The sequence below is a fragment of the Corticium candelabrum genome, chromosome 21, assembly GCF_963422355.1.
Source record: "Corticium candelabrum chromosome 21, ooCorCand1.1, whole genome shotgun sequence".
NCBI lineage: Eukaryota > Metazoa > Porifera > Homoscleromorpha > Homosclerophorida > Plakinidae > Corticium > Corticium candelabrum.
Window position 1 is genome coordinate 5,803,158 of NC_085105.1, and position 13,429 is coordinate 5,816,586.

General features: G+C 42.3%; 1 protein-coding gene and 1 long non-coding RNA gene across 4 annotated transcripts; both read right to left on the bottom strand.

The window, feature by feature from the left end:
• Positions 1-1,194: 1,194 nt before the first annotated feature.
• Positions 1,195-1,518, bottom strand: LOC134196216 (uncharacterized). The gene has a single exon (XM_062665292.1). The coding sequence runs from the start codon at positions 1,516-1,518 to the stop codon at positions 1,195-1,197; it is 324 nt and encodes a 107-aa protein (XP_062521276.1).
• Positions 1,519-11,286: 9,768 nt separating this feature from the next.
• LOC134196704 (uncharacterized) lies at positions 11,287-13,142 on the bottom strand. Of its 3 annotated transcripts, none has more exons than XR_009972557.1 (6): positions 12,463-13,142; positions 12,295-12,368; positions 12,115-12,199; positions 11,647-12,039; positions 11,490-11,581; positions 11,287-11,430 (listed from the first exon to the last, which is right to left on the bottom strand). It is a non-coding gene; the product is annotated as an uncharacterized LOC134196704 (long non-coding RNA). The 3 variants fall into 3 exon arrangements; XR_009972556.1 differs by having other exon boundaries at positions 11,647-11,787; positions 11,861-12,039; positions 12,295-13,142; XR_009972555.1 differs by having other exon boundaries at positions 12,295-13,142.
• Between the last annotated feature and the right edge of the window lie 287 nt (positions 13,143-13,429).

Genomic DNA, 13,429 nt, shown 5'->3' on the forward strand with positions numbered 1-13,429 from the left:
CATGTATGCTTTTCAGTACTGATCGATGTAGGGCAGTTGGTACCACTGCTTGACTGCCTTTGAATAGTATTCCGTCTTTCTCGGTCAGGTCATGTCGGAATGTCCAAAATGGCCATACTGGGCCAGGTACCGCCTTATGGTGCGAGGGCCAGCCTGCTGTTACGTATGTTCGTATGGCTTGTAAGGTTGGATCTTGTTGTGTTGCTTCTCTGCACCGAGACTGTCCCACTGGGGTGGGAATTGCCTGTTGCATGACTGTCAAAATTTGGTCTTCTGTGAGGGCCGCATGTCCCTCGTATACCGTTGTTGTGGGGGCCCTGCTTAGGGCATCTGCTAGTACCATGTTTCTGCCCGGGCAATACTCGCGGTTGTAATGGTATCTGAGACAGCGTAGCCGCATTCTCTGTATACGTGGGGAGACTTCGCATTCTCTGTATACGTGGGGAGACTTCGTTGAGAGGCTTTCTTGATATGCCTAGCAAATGCTTATGGTTGGTCTCTACGGTGATGGTCTGACCATGTACGTATTGGTGAAATCTCTCCAATCCAAACTGTACTGCTAGCATTTCTTTTTCCGATTGAGTGTATCTTTGCTGTGTGCTGGTCAAAGTCCTTGAAGCATATTCGACTGGTTGGCCCTGTTGAGTTAAGGCTGCACCCAATCCATATGAGGATGCATCGACAGTGATAGTGATTGGTAGTCTAGGGTCAAAGAGACGTAGAGTTGGAGCATTAGAGACTATTTTCTTCAAGCGGGTTACTGCCTCATCATGGATTGCATCCCATGTCCACGACACATTCTTTTGTGTCTGTTGCCGTAGTGGCTGGGCCTCCTTTGCTAAGTCAGGACAGAATTTGGCTAACTATGTAATTATTCCAGGTAGTCGAGATACATCTGCCTTTGACTCAGGCTGTGAGAGATGTAGTATTGCTTCAATCTTTCCAGGGTCAGACTGAATGCCTTCCGAGGTCAAAATGTGGCCCAGGTATGGAAGTGACTTTTGTCCAAAGATGCATTTGTCTCGATTGATTTTTAAGTTCAGCTCATGGCACCTCTGTAATACTGCGTGCAATCACTTATCGTGCTCCTCCCTGATAGTGCCTGACACCAGTATGTCATCGACATACGTGTGGACACCTTGAATGTCCGAGAAGGCTTCTGTGACGATCCGGTGGAAAACCTCCAGGGCAAAGCTAATTCCGAATGGTAGCCTGAGGTATCTGTATCGTCCACATGGTGTTGCAACGGTTGTCAGGTAGCTGCTCTTTTCCTCCAATGCCACTTGTAAAAAAAACCGAGGTAGCATCTAGTGTACTGAAGTACTCATAGCCTGCTAAATCTGCAAATATCTCTTCTGGTGTCTTGATTTGATAATGTTCTCGTTGAATTGCATTGTTTAAAGCACTCAGATCCATGCAGATGCGTAGCTTGTCTGTTCCCGGCTTGTTTACTAGTACAATGGGGCTGGCCCATGCTGTAGCTTCTGTCACCCTGGCAAGGATTTTTTCATCTACCATTTCCTCCAGCTGTGTCTTCAGTTGTTGCCTGTACTGAAGGGGACTCGTCTAGCCGGTTGTATGGTTGGTTGAGCATTTTTCTGCAGTTAAATGGTATGTTTATGTGGAAGCTGTCCAAGTCCTTGGAATACATCGATAAATTGACTGATTGCTTCTGGTAGTTCTTGAGTTTTGGTCACTGACTGTGCTTGTTGAACGATACTCATTTTCCTTAATGTGGGTAGTCCTATTAAGGCCTCCAAATTTTCAGCAACTACAATAAACTCCATCTTTCTAGTCACACCTTTGAATGTTGTTTCTAAGGTTGTTTTCCCTGTAACTGTCAGTTGTGCCCCTCCATATGCTGTTAAACGAGTAGCGGTTTGCCCGGGGGGATTCTCACAAAATACCTTGTTTGCCTGGAAAGGAAGGATGTTGCATGTGGCACCTGTGTCAACTTTGGCTTTTAGTCTTCTACCATGTATGTCCAAGATGATATGCCACGCCCTGTCGTTTACTGTATGAGGACATCTACTGATCATGTAGGCAAAGTGGTCTTTTGCTATTTCCTTCTCCTCACTAGTGCTGGTTGCGCTAGGCATCACTGTGTTAGCGGTCTTCTTCTTGCTGCACGTTTAAATCCCACGTCTCTCTTTTGCAGCCTTCTAGCAAGCCTCTGCTGCATGATTCAGCTTGCTGCAGTAACTGCATCTTTTGCCCCATGCTGGACAGGCCCGTGGCTCGTGTCTTGTCACACAATAATAGCATAATGGCTGTCAGCGCGCTTTGGATTCTTTTATCGCGTGCGCTGATGCAACATCCGAATCGCATTCCTTTGTTGTGGTACTCGGTGCCGCCATGCAGGTGAGATATGGTGTTGTCTCTTCCATAGAACGGCACATATCCACAGCCTTTTCTAACATGAGACCTGATTCTCCAAGCAATTTTTCTCGAACAGCGTCCGATGCAACATTCATGACGATTTGATCGCGAACTATTTTGGGCTTCTCTGCTTCGTAGTAGGCACACGTGTCTACCATGCTCAATAAGTCCGTATAAAACGTATCGAAGGTCTCACCTCTCCTCTGTTTCCTCTAAAGAAAAATAAATCGTTCGTGTGTCTTGTAAATTGATATTGCCTCCCTGCCCATTTCTGTGAGCAGTACTGCGACTTGCATTGCTTCTGGCTCTTTGTGCTTGTTTGTCGCTTTCGAGTAAAATCGAAAGTGGTCTCACCACTGTGGCCATTCCTTTGCTGCATCTTGTAGTGAAAATAATGACGGTGGTCTAAGTCCGTCCGCCATGTCTTCAGAGTCGGTTCGAATTGGATACTCCTGACACCATGTAGTATACCACGAAATGTGTAGTCAAGACGATTGGAACTGATCTATTCATTCCCCAGATCTACTTTATAAACCTCGTATATGTTACAACAATGACCTTACTAAGTAGGGGTAGATGGTGTCACATAGATAAATTATTAGTTGTTAGTAAATGTACATGGTGATTGCAGGTAAAAAGACTGATGTATTGTAATGATTGAAGCAGTGTGTTATATAGTAAGTGGTATGCTTGCGTTTGCTAAATAAAATTACGATTACTATACTACTACAGTACATCACTCCCCTCAGACGAAGGGCTATAGTCTGAGTCTACAATATATTCATTCAAATATTGTGGGCGACGTCTTTGGTGTTGAGGTCTTCTAAGTACTTCCGGAGCTGCAGTATTTTGAGCTAGAATCTGATTCAACCGGATCAGGTAGCTCTTCCTGGGGTGATATGCCGGTGACTTAGTAATTGACTGTCGCTGTAGTTGAATTTTTCGACGAATGCAATTTACATGAACAATTTTTCTCTTTCGACCATTCACAATTTCCAGCATAACTGGACTTCTAACTGACTGCACAATCCAATCTCCTTCCCATCGTGGATCTAACTTCCCTGCAGTTGGTATTGACAGCCAGACGGTGTCACCTGCATGAAAGGAGCGCTTTGTTGCTTGATGATCATAGTTCTCTTTTTGGATCACACTGTAACGTTTCTACACTTTGGTCAAACTCCAACTTGCGTAAGCCACCACTCGATTAGCTTGTTCTAGCACGCGCCCTAATCCAGATTCACTTGCATCTGTGTGCAACACAAGTTGGCCAGCATTCGCGTGAAACTGTGGATACGCTAAGACAGGGGCATTACTCAGAGCTTCCTTTAGCTGTTTTAATGCTTCCTGACATTCTGCCGACCATGTGAAGGATACTCCTTTGTGTGTGAGCTGATGTAGTGGTCCTGCAATGTCAGAAAATTGATGAATGTATCTCAGGTAATACGATGCAATTTCTAGAAACCAACGTAGCTCTGTTACATTATTCGGAATGGCCCAATTTCTCACAATCTCTATTTTATCCTCATTTGGAAGCGTTCTCTAGGCCGGAAATACATGTCCAAGATATTTCACTTCATGTTTACCATTGCAACATTTGTGTCCTCGTAATGTAAGACTAGCCTTTCGAAAACGACAAAAGAACTTCTTGCAAATGCTTCTCGTGTAACTCAACGTTTGCCAAATAAATGAGAAGGTCATTCATATAAGCAGTAACAAAGGGAAGATCATGGAACAGTTTGTCCATCAGTCGCTGAAATGAGCTATTAGCACCTACCAGTCCAAACGGCAAACTTTTGAGCTGAAAGGCCTAACCTTGTTCAGCGTAAAATGCAGCTTCGTGTTGATCTGACTCATGGACTGGTATTTGCCAATATCCATTTTGCATATCAAGACTAGTAAATACTGTGGATCTGGCCAATTAAACGATATTGTACTTCATCTACAAGTGGCAGAGGATAGGCATTTTTAGAAGCTCTTTTGTTAAGTTCTCGATAATCAGCACACAATCTGAGTTCATCTGATTTCTTTTTCACAAATGCTCCTGGACCTAGTGCTATCTTCTATGATGCCTTCTACTAACATATCTTTGATTTGAATTTCAACATCATTGCGATAATGAGCAGGTATCTGTCGAGGTGGAACTCGTATTGAGGATCCAGACGTAGGAATATAGTGACATGCTAGAGAAGTCAGTCCAGGCGCTGTTCTGAGAAGATCTTGGTTGTCTTGGATGATCAGAGATAATGTTTTGTTTGAACATGTTGGTAGCTTAGAGCGACAGTTATCAACAAAGGATGGCATTGATCACTCATCAACCACATCTGATTCACAATTATCACCATTCACTAATGCGGGCACACAATTTTTGTTATTTTGTTGAGGATGGAGCGAGAGTGGTACCTCTGACGTCCTTGCCTCCAAGGAAATGCAGGCCGCGCTGCTTGACAGTTGTGGCTTCCTACCTTGAGAGGTGTTGATGAGAAGTCAAGAGTTAAACCATTCCCCTGCGAAATGTCAACCCCAAGAATCACCGGAACAACGAGCTTATCAACAACCACAAAATCGTGGCTTATTCTCTTTTTGTCCAGCTGCACCACAACAGAAATATAATCCCGAATACGAATCTCATCTCCAGAAGCGGTCAAAAGTCTCCGTTAAAATAGGCCACATCTTCACAAATTTTGATACCTTTGAAAGCAAATTAATCTTTTTGGAACAGAGAAACAGAAGATCTCGATCTAACATCATAGTTGTAGTAACACTTCCTGCATATCCCGTAATAGTGGCTGCTTCAGACTTTACATCAGCCACAACAATGCACTCAGGGCCTACCATTGCCCTTGCAGAAGCTCCTCGATCTTTTCCCTGAGGACAGTCTTAGGTCAATGACCTATTTGACCGCAAGAATAGCATTGTTGACTCTGCCTACTCAGACACCGTTCTGGACATTTGTTTTGTGTGTGACCAATTTTATTGCAGTTAAAGCATCTAACTCTCGAAGTCTTAGCTTGTTTACTGTCTACTGCATTCAGGAGTGCAACCTGTTCCGATAATGTCTCAACTTGTTTTTGTAGCTGTTGCAATTCATTCGTACCAACCTTCTTATCACTGACAGCCGCAGTCTTTAAGCATTGCTCCTCGATTGTCATCAGTAGTCATACTTGATCCACGACGGAATCTAATTCTCGAGTTTCCCCGGCCTAGTGGTATTGGCAATCCGGCAACAAATTGATGCAACAGTACAAGCAAGCATTTATTGATTTCCTGTGGCTTGCATTTGATCTTTGTCATAGCTCTCTGTGGAATCAGACTCACCAACATCTGACTTTTCGTTAGGGTTTACTTCAATCACCATAATATCTAGTGGTTTGCGTCCTTGTGACAACACACGCCAAGAATGCAATCAGTCTAAGATAGCTTCTTATACAAACATACAACGTCTCTCTAACCGTATCATCCATGTTTTGGCATAGCTTGATCCAACAGTTTCCGTAACTGATAGATAAATTGTAGGCGATTCCTTTGGCTGTAACAAGCGTCGGTGAAACCTGTCCAAAGACACAAACTCTACAGGCTTTAGCCTAGTAAGAAGGTGCTGTTTCGTTGCATCATAATTTTCTTCAACATCTTCTGACAATTCCACCCATGCCACAAGAGCCTCACCTTCCAATAACATAGGCAACTTTAGTGACATTGTTTTCTTGCTCCACTTGTTGGCCTGACTGCATATTTCGAACCTTAGAAACCATTCGCGTACATCTCCTGAAGAAAATATTACAGGAACACTACTGTGACGCTCTGCCTTGGTACACCCATCGACACAACCACCCTCTGCTACCAGTGTAATAGGCACCGCTGGTAAACTAAATGTGTGTATTACAAGAATAACGACACAAGAATGACTCAATCAATAGCTAACAATTGACTGAACCATCCGGGTAGTCACATTTACTGGTCTAGTCATGCAGGTGTCAATTACTATACAATATATTACAAAGTCATTAACAACTTATTCTAAATTGATCGAGGAGGTCAGTCATGTTCTTTGTCTTTGATAAATATATTACTCATTTCATTGTTTATACCCCTACACAGGAAATAGGCGCCTATAGCCGACTAGCGAAGTTATACACTTGGTCAACAGTTGTCAGGCCCACTCCGCTGCCTCTGTGTAGTAGACAGGACTTCATAAACAAGTAGCATAATGACACCTATACTTTTGAGGCAGTTTGAAGGGGCTAAACTTATACTTTCCCTTCCTCAGGGTGTTACCGAATGCACAAGTGAGTCACTCACAAAATGGGCATGTATGTAGCTGAAGCTTTCTATTGCTATTTTGTATGCTAGACTACAAGTTACTCGACGTGTATCTGCCACTGACATTACACTATCTATTGAAGCCTTAGATGCTGCTGCTGATGGGTAAATGTACTATAGTACAGAACATTTACTTGTCACTTGGTATGCAAGTGTTTATACTGTTGTCAAGATATCAGGCACCTCTTTCTCCAAGCAAGAGCAAGAAGCTACCGAAGAGATCAGATAGACCATCAAGACAGATGTCATGTGACATGCATACTGATTCTGCTGAAAATCACAAAGGCATAGGCAGCAAACAAACTACAAAAAAGACTCCCACCAGTTGACATTGAAGAGAAAGTGCAGATTAAATATAGATCTAACTGCAGTAGTGGCAAATTAACTTTACAGTAATGAATCTTGGGGTCTCTGGCACTGACAGCTGCCGTTGAGAGATTCAGATAGTGTGGAAGACTAACACTAGTACTGCAGTATGAATAGTGTAACTAAATCATATGGTTGTGTAGCATACTGTATTTGCATAATTTTGTCGTTTAAAAAGAAACCAAAAACATAATACATGTGTTTCAGTATTATTAATTAAGAATTAAGTTAATGAAAGCGCACTACATCGTTGATGTGCATGTACAAACCACTTGCTAGGAAGAAACATGGTGCTGAAGTTACCTGCAGGGTCCAGAACTTGCAGGGACTCAATTTGACCATTTAAGCTGATAAGGTATATACGTGCTTTACGGCATGACCAAGTCCACTATGGCATGACCAAGTCCACTATACAACATTGGTTTATTTAAATTTTGGGTATGTACAGGGTTTTCACTGCAGCATGGCGCTGCACACGCTCCAGTACTAGTACTAGTGCGTCACGCTCAGAAACGATAGATAGGAGACTAAAAGTTTGACAGCTAAGGAACGTATGAGAATTCCATACTACAGTACTGAAACACAATTCTACATTAGTAAAGGTGACATTAGCCACAAATCCAGGTGTGGCATGTGGTAACCCATGACAGAATGCCGGAGTGAATCAGCTGCGTATCTATTATGTTTCTCGTGTTAGTCACAGATCGAAACTAAAGCGCTGCGAGATTGTTGCTTGTTGATGGCGAGTCGAAGCGTATTCATTGTGAAGTCTTGTCACGAATTTATTAACTTTTTGTGGCGGACTCACGGAGAACTTACAGCTGTGTCGCAATGATTTCGTTCTCGAGTCACAGCGAATTTTCTATAACTCTTGCCATGTGATCGCTGTGAATTTGCTGTGACTTGACGTCAAGGAAATACACGCATGCGTATTGTGACGACAGGTTTGAATGGTTTTCACCCATACTTCACTATTGAACTGAACAGTCTCAACTGTACAAAAAGTAACTGACTATCGAACGTTCTTCTTTCCACATGCAAGACATTTGTCAGTGATGGCCTTAGCCATCTTTTGCCATGAATCTTTGAGATTCTCTTCCTTTGACAGAGGGAAGAGTTTGAAGCAGTGACATAGGACAACAAATGCAACAACAATCATGCTGACTGACACAATTTACTCTACAGTTTGCGTGTTGTCATACTTCGGATGGCTTCTACAGACCTGCCAACCTAGCTGAATCAAAATGCGTGAGTTTGCATGGAAAATGTGGGAGTTTTAAAAAATGTTGACACGCTGACAATTGCATTAATATTTTATATTGTAATAAATGAATAATATTATGTAAATATTATACAATTATCGAAATCTAAATATTTGCATGCTCAGTTGGAGTAGAAGCCATTAATTAATTAATAATTAATTAATTAATTAATTACAGTATACTTAATTAACTTAAATAAGCAAGCTGCAACAAATGTAAAACACAGAACTTGTACGTACTACTGCCTGTTATTAAAATATAAGGCTAGACAAAATCTATGAACGAGGTACACACACACACACACACACACACACACACACACGCACGCATGCGCGCACACACACACACACACACACACACACACACAGTTTTACCTCCTTCTATGTCAATATTGTGACCCACAGACTCTGATAATTTGTGACCAATCAAGTATGAAAGAGCCGGATGGAGAGAGTGGCTGGCACATAGGCATTGATATATCCGGATATCAAGTATGTACTAATCTAGTAGGGGAATGGTTACACAGAACAGGCGCGCCCACCAATGGTCAGAATGCGGGAGATTTGATGCCAAATGCGGGTAGGCGGGAGAAGGATCCCAAATGCGGGAGTCTCCTGCTCAATGCGGGAGAGTTGGCAGCTCTGCTTTTAGTATCTTTGGATCTAGTGGCTGTTTTGATCCGTCACGTGAACAGTTGCAAGTAGAGGCTCCCAAGACAACAGGCTCAAATACAATGTCAAGAAGCCCTAGGGCCAGCTGGTTCCTCCGCCTCGACTTCAGCTCGACCCTTCTCAGTGCTACTGTCCACAAAAACACTGAAGGACACATCACCAACTGGGATGGTACTTGCTAAAAACAGAAATATGGAACAACACTATTGTTTGGAAGAAAACTGAAATATCATCTGTAACGTACAAGCTGTTTCATCAGAAAGCACTGCCTTCTTCGGACTGCCATACTGTTGAAGTGTTACTTGTTCAACAGCAGTTGGAGTATAGGTAGCAAGAGACTACAATAGAGAAATTGGCAAGTTTATGCAACTAGTAAAAAGTCACAGATTTCAAGTACTGTAATAGAACCCAACATGCAGTCATATAGTCTCTACAATATTCAAGAAAGAAGAGGATACATACACAATATCTATCAGCCTACTCCAAGAGAAAACACAGGTTGGTAAGAGTTGTTTCTGGATGCTCAGATACATGGTCACACCAAAAACGTTTTCAAACAAAACAGTTAAAGAATTCTAAAGTGTAGGCAGTAAAATACTTGCATGCATTTACCATACACCTGAAACTTGCCATGTAAGTACACGTCTTGCTGACTCACACAGCACAAATTCCATGCAAACACGCAATTTGCACAAGTTATTGTACTAAATGAGTACGTATAATTGCTTTGGAAAACAGTAAGATGTACATCGATGCTGCATGTTGTTTGCCCAGTCTTCAAATATGTGAGGTTTTAGACAAAGCAAATTGAAACTTCACATACAACCTAGCTCCTCTCTAACCATAGCAGCTCGAGAATAGGGTAAGGTAAATGTTTAAAAAAGACATATTTGAGGCAAACCTACTAGCATTACTGTAAAGCGTTGTCTTACTCTATGTCATCAAGACAACCACAGATGACCAGACCACCTAGAAAATTGGCTAAAGTATACATTCCACTGTACGCTTGACCTAAAAAACAAATGTGAATACTACTGCCAACAAAGGTGGTCATTTGTGGTCATTTTGACTACATAGTAGGAAAGAATGATTGATGCAATGATACTTCTAGTTTTACATTGTTCACAAGCATCTGATCAACTTTACACTGCTTTAGAGCAGTCACTGGACAAGACGAGGAGAAGGGTGTTGTGGGACTCACATATTGTCATACACCACTACTAGGCCAAACCATAACAACTCAGTGCGGGTAGTCACAACATAAGACAAATTGCCTGGCTATTAGAAAGCAACGAAACTCACTTTTGACTTGGCATCCTTTAGGATTTTTCGATATTGCATACTCTCTCTACGACCTCCTTCAAATGCTTCTCCAACAACTGCAGTGCAACCATGATTGCAACTTGGCCTGTTTCCTCAGGAGATGACTAGAAAAAGAAGCAGTCAGAAATCTTATGTTTAAATTAAAGCAAAAAAGTCTTACATCACGTTCAACATAGACACTAGCATTCATATAAAGCACTAAGCAGAATCAATGACGAGCACTATAATCATCACTGCAAGGTAATCAGGAAAGGCAAAGCAACCATCTTTGCTAAATTCAAGTAACTCCTTTGATCTTTCTCTTGTCTGAACATAAAAGCCAATTAGTGTCAGAATTGGATCCAAGATATGCACCATGCTGATGCTGTAATAAGTATGACGTACCTGGCCACTTTTACTAGAAGGTTCAGAGTCTTCCAAATCGATTAAGCTAGTATTATGTTACGTGTGTGTAATTAGTATTATCAACAGTATTTGGGGGCGGAGCTTCTAGAACATGCGCAACCTCGAGGGTAACGCGCACCTTTCACCGATCTCGCTGTACACAAAGTCCACGTTTTCGGGTCTGCTTCTGAACCGTAGATCATCTTGCCGTCACTTACTGGCCCGCACGCTCGTAAATCGACGTAAATAGCACGTAAATCGACGTAAATAGCACGTAAATCGAATTTACGATCATCGTATTGTAACCGTAAATTACGTCGATGCTACTCGTAAATAGACGAATTTATTCGTAAATGGCCACTTTACGTTCATTTACGGTCATTTACGTAGCAATTACGGCTCATTCACAATTGTTTTACGTAGGGTTTATTACTCAATTTACTCTAACTTACGTCTATTTACGTTGCATAAACGGTTCATTTACTGGGCATTTACGTCTAATTACGACCTAATTACTTTTCAATTACTGCCATATACGTATAGCATTTACGACCCAGTTATATATGCATGCGGTAACGCGACAAATTGCTAAACAGATATGCAAAATTTTATTGTCTGTCAAAATAATTCTAATTCAAGGCATATTTTATTGTAAAATGATACAACACAAATTACAAAAGCACAAGTTAAATTATTTGGCAATCTTCTTTCTTCCGTATAATTTTCTCCTATGAGTGAAAAGATCAGTGATAATATGAGCATGAGTGAGACGCTAATGTCTCAATACATTTAATTCCATTGATGATAGTTTTCTTCCTCTGCTCCTCGGTAGAATCATCTCCCCATCAATAATCTGAATTATTTCAATTAAAAAGGAATCTGTATCAAAAAGATGTCTAATAATTATAAGTCACCCTATACTAGAGTATCCATTTTTAGAATACCTGTCATTTGGAAGTCTGTAGCTTGAAACCCCAGCGCCACCGGGCAGCGCGTCTGATGATTCAACAACAGCACCTTTTGTCTGGAAGTTGCTACTCTACCTGCAGCTGTCGCTAGCTCTGCAGCTTGATAATCTATTTCACCTGTTGCCATGGCCACAAATTGAATTTAAATTATTGTGTTAATGAATTGCATTTGTCACGTGCACGAAGAAACCTGTATACATAGTTTCATAGTTTGCAGTTGGCGACAGCTGCAGGTTTCCCCAAATCGTCGTCACCAACTGGCTGCAGCTGTTCGTGAAGAGATGGATCTAATGAGTCCTGCGTCGATCTCGAGCTCGTGACGCGGATCCCAATCCGGAATTCCTAGATCTAGAAGGACGAGGCCTTCGTCTAGATATCGATGCACGAGACGAAATTTATCAAAAAAAATAATGCATACAACAGTGCAAAACAATGTACGCTTACTATGTGTCATACTCATGGCGTTCATTCGCTGCCGCATGTCTCGCATAACCTGCGCAAGACCTACTCTAGAGTAGACTTTGACAACCTGTTTCCACATACATATGCATATTAGCTAGATCACCGATCGTGATCACGCGAAGAGATCATACTGACGTCGACATCTTTTGAATCGAAGCTTACCTCCTTAGAAGCCGTTTGTAAGTCTCCCTAAAGCAGGTCTTGCCAAGGCTATCCGCAGCTAATGTAATTTCTGCCTAGAGAAACGATGCAGATATTTGATTAGTCCACGTACATCGATTCTTTGTCAATCATGCACATACCTAATTAGATATTTAAAGTCTTGCTTACCCTGTATCTTAACCGGTCTTTTGTGCCTTTCACCAGCTCAGGCGGTCTATCCATTGATTCCTGGCAGAAAGCGTATAATGACAGCTCAACGCCTATCAACGCGATTGTATACTGCGTAGACCCCATGGGCGGAACCTGATCATGATTGACGGCTCCGTCAAATCGTTGGTCTCTAGAGCCTTGTGTAGTACTCTGTCTACGGCTTAAGCTAGGTTTACAATATGACGCTGGCGACGCTCGACGATGCTGGCGAGGACGCTAGCGACGACGCTCAGGCAGGCGTCATATTGTAAACACTCGCACGTCGCGGCACGAGCATCGTCAGCGTCGCCGACGCTAGAGTTGATACAAGTTCAACTCTAGCGTCCAAACCGGAAGTGCTCTAGCGTCTACCGGAAGCACGTGCCTTTTGTTGACAAATCAGAGATCAAATCCGGGAGTGAAATAACTGGAAGTAAACTATGGAAAAGAAGCCTACCGAAAGTGTATACGTGTAGGTACGACTGCTTGCGGCAGATCAAGTCACGGTAGCCTAGAGATGAGAGGCGCAAGAAAAACGCTTGGAAAAACGTATCGCAAAACCGGGCTCCCAGCAGCAGGCTGCCAAATAATGTGGAAGCGTCTCTGCGACAACTTGGTGAGGTAGAAACTCAGGAAATGAAAACCAAATCACAGACTCTTGTATAGGATTATGATGAACATGCACGTAGTGGCTCGTCGCTGACGCTCAAGACATGCTATTGTAAATAGTATTCAGCGTCAGCGTCAGCATTTTGACACCTACTCAGCGTCTTCGAGCGAGCGTCCTCGCGAGCGTCGCGGGCGTCATCAGCGTCATATTGTAAACCCAGCTTTACATTTGCATGAACTGAACGGCGATAGCAATCATAATTAAGTAACCACAAGTCATTATGAGTTTTATCAGCAGATTAGTCCGACAACGTAGATAACGAGGTTTGATGTCGGA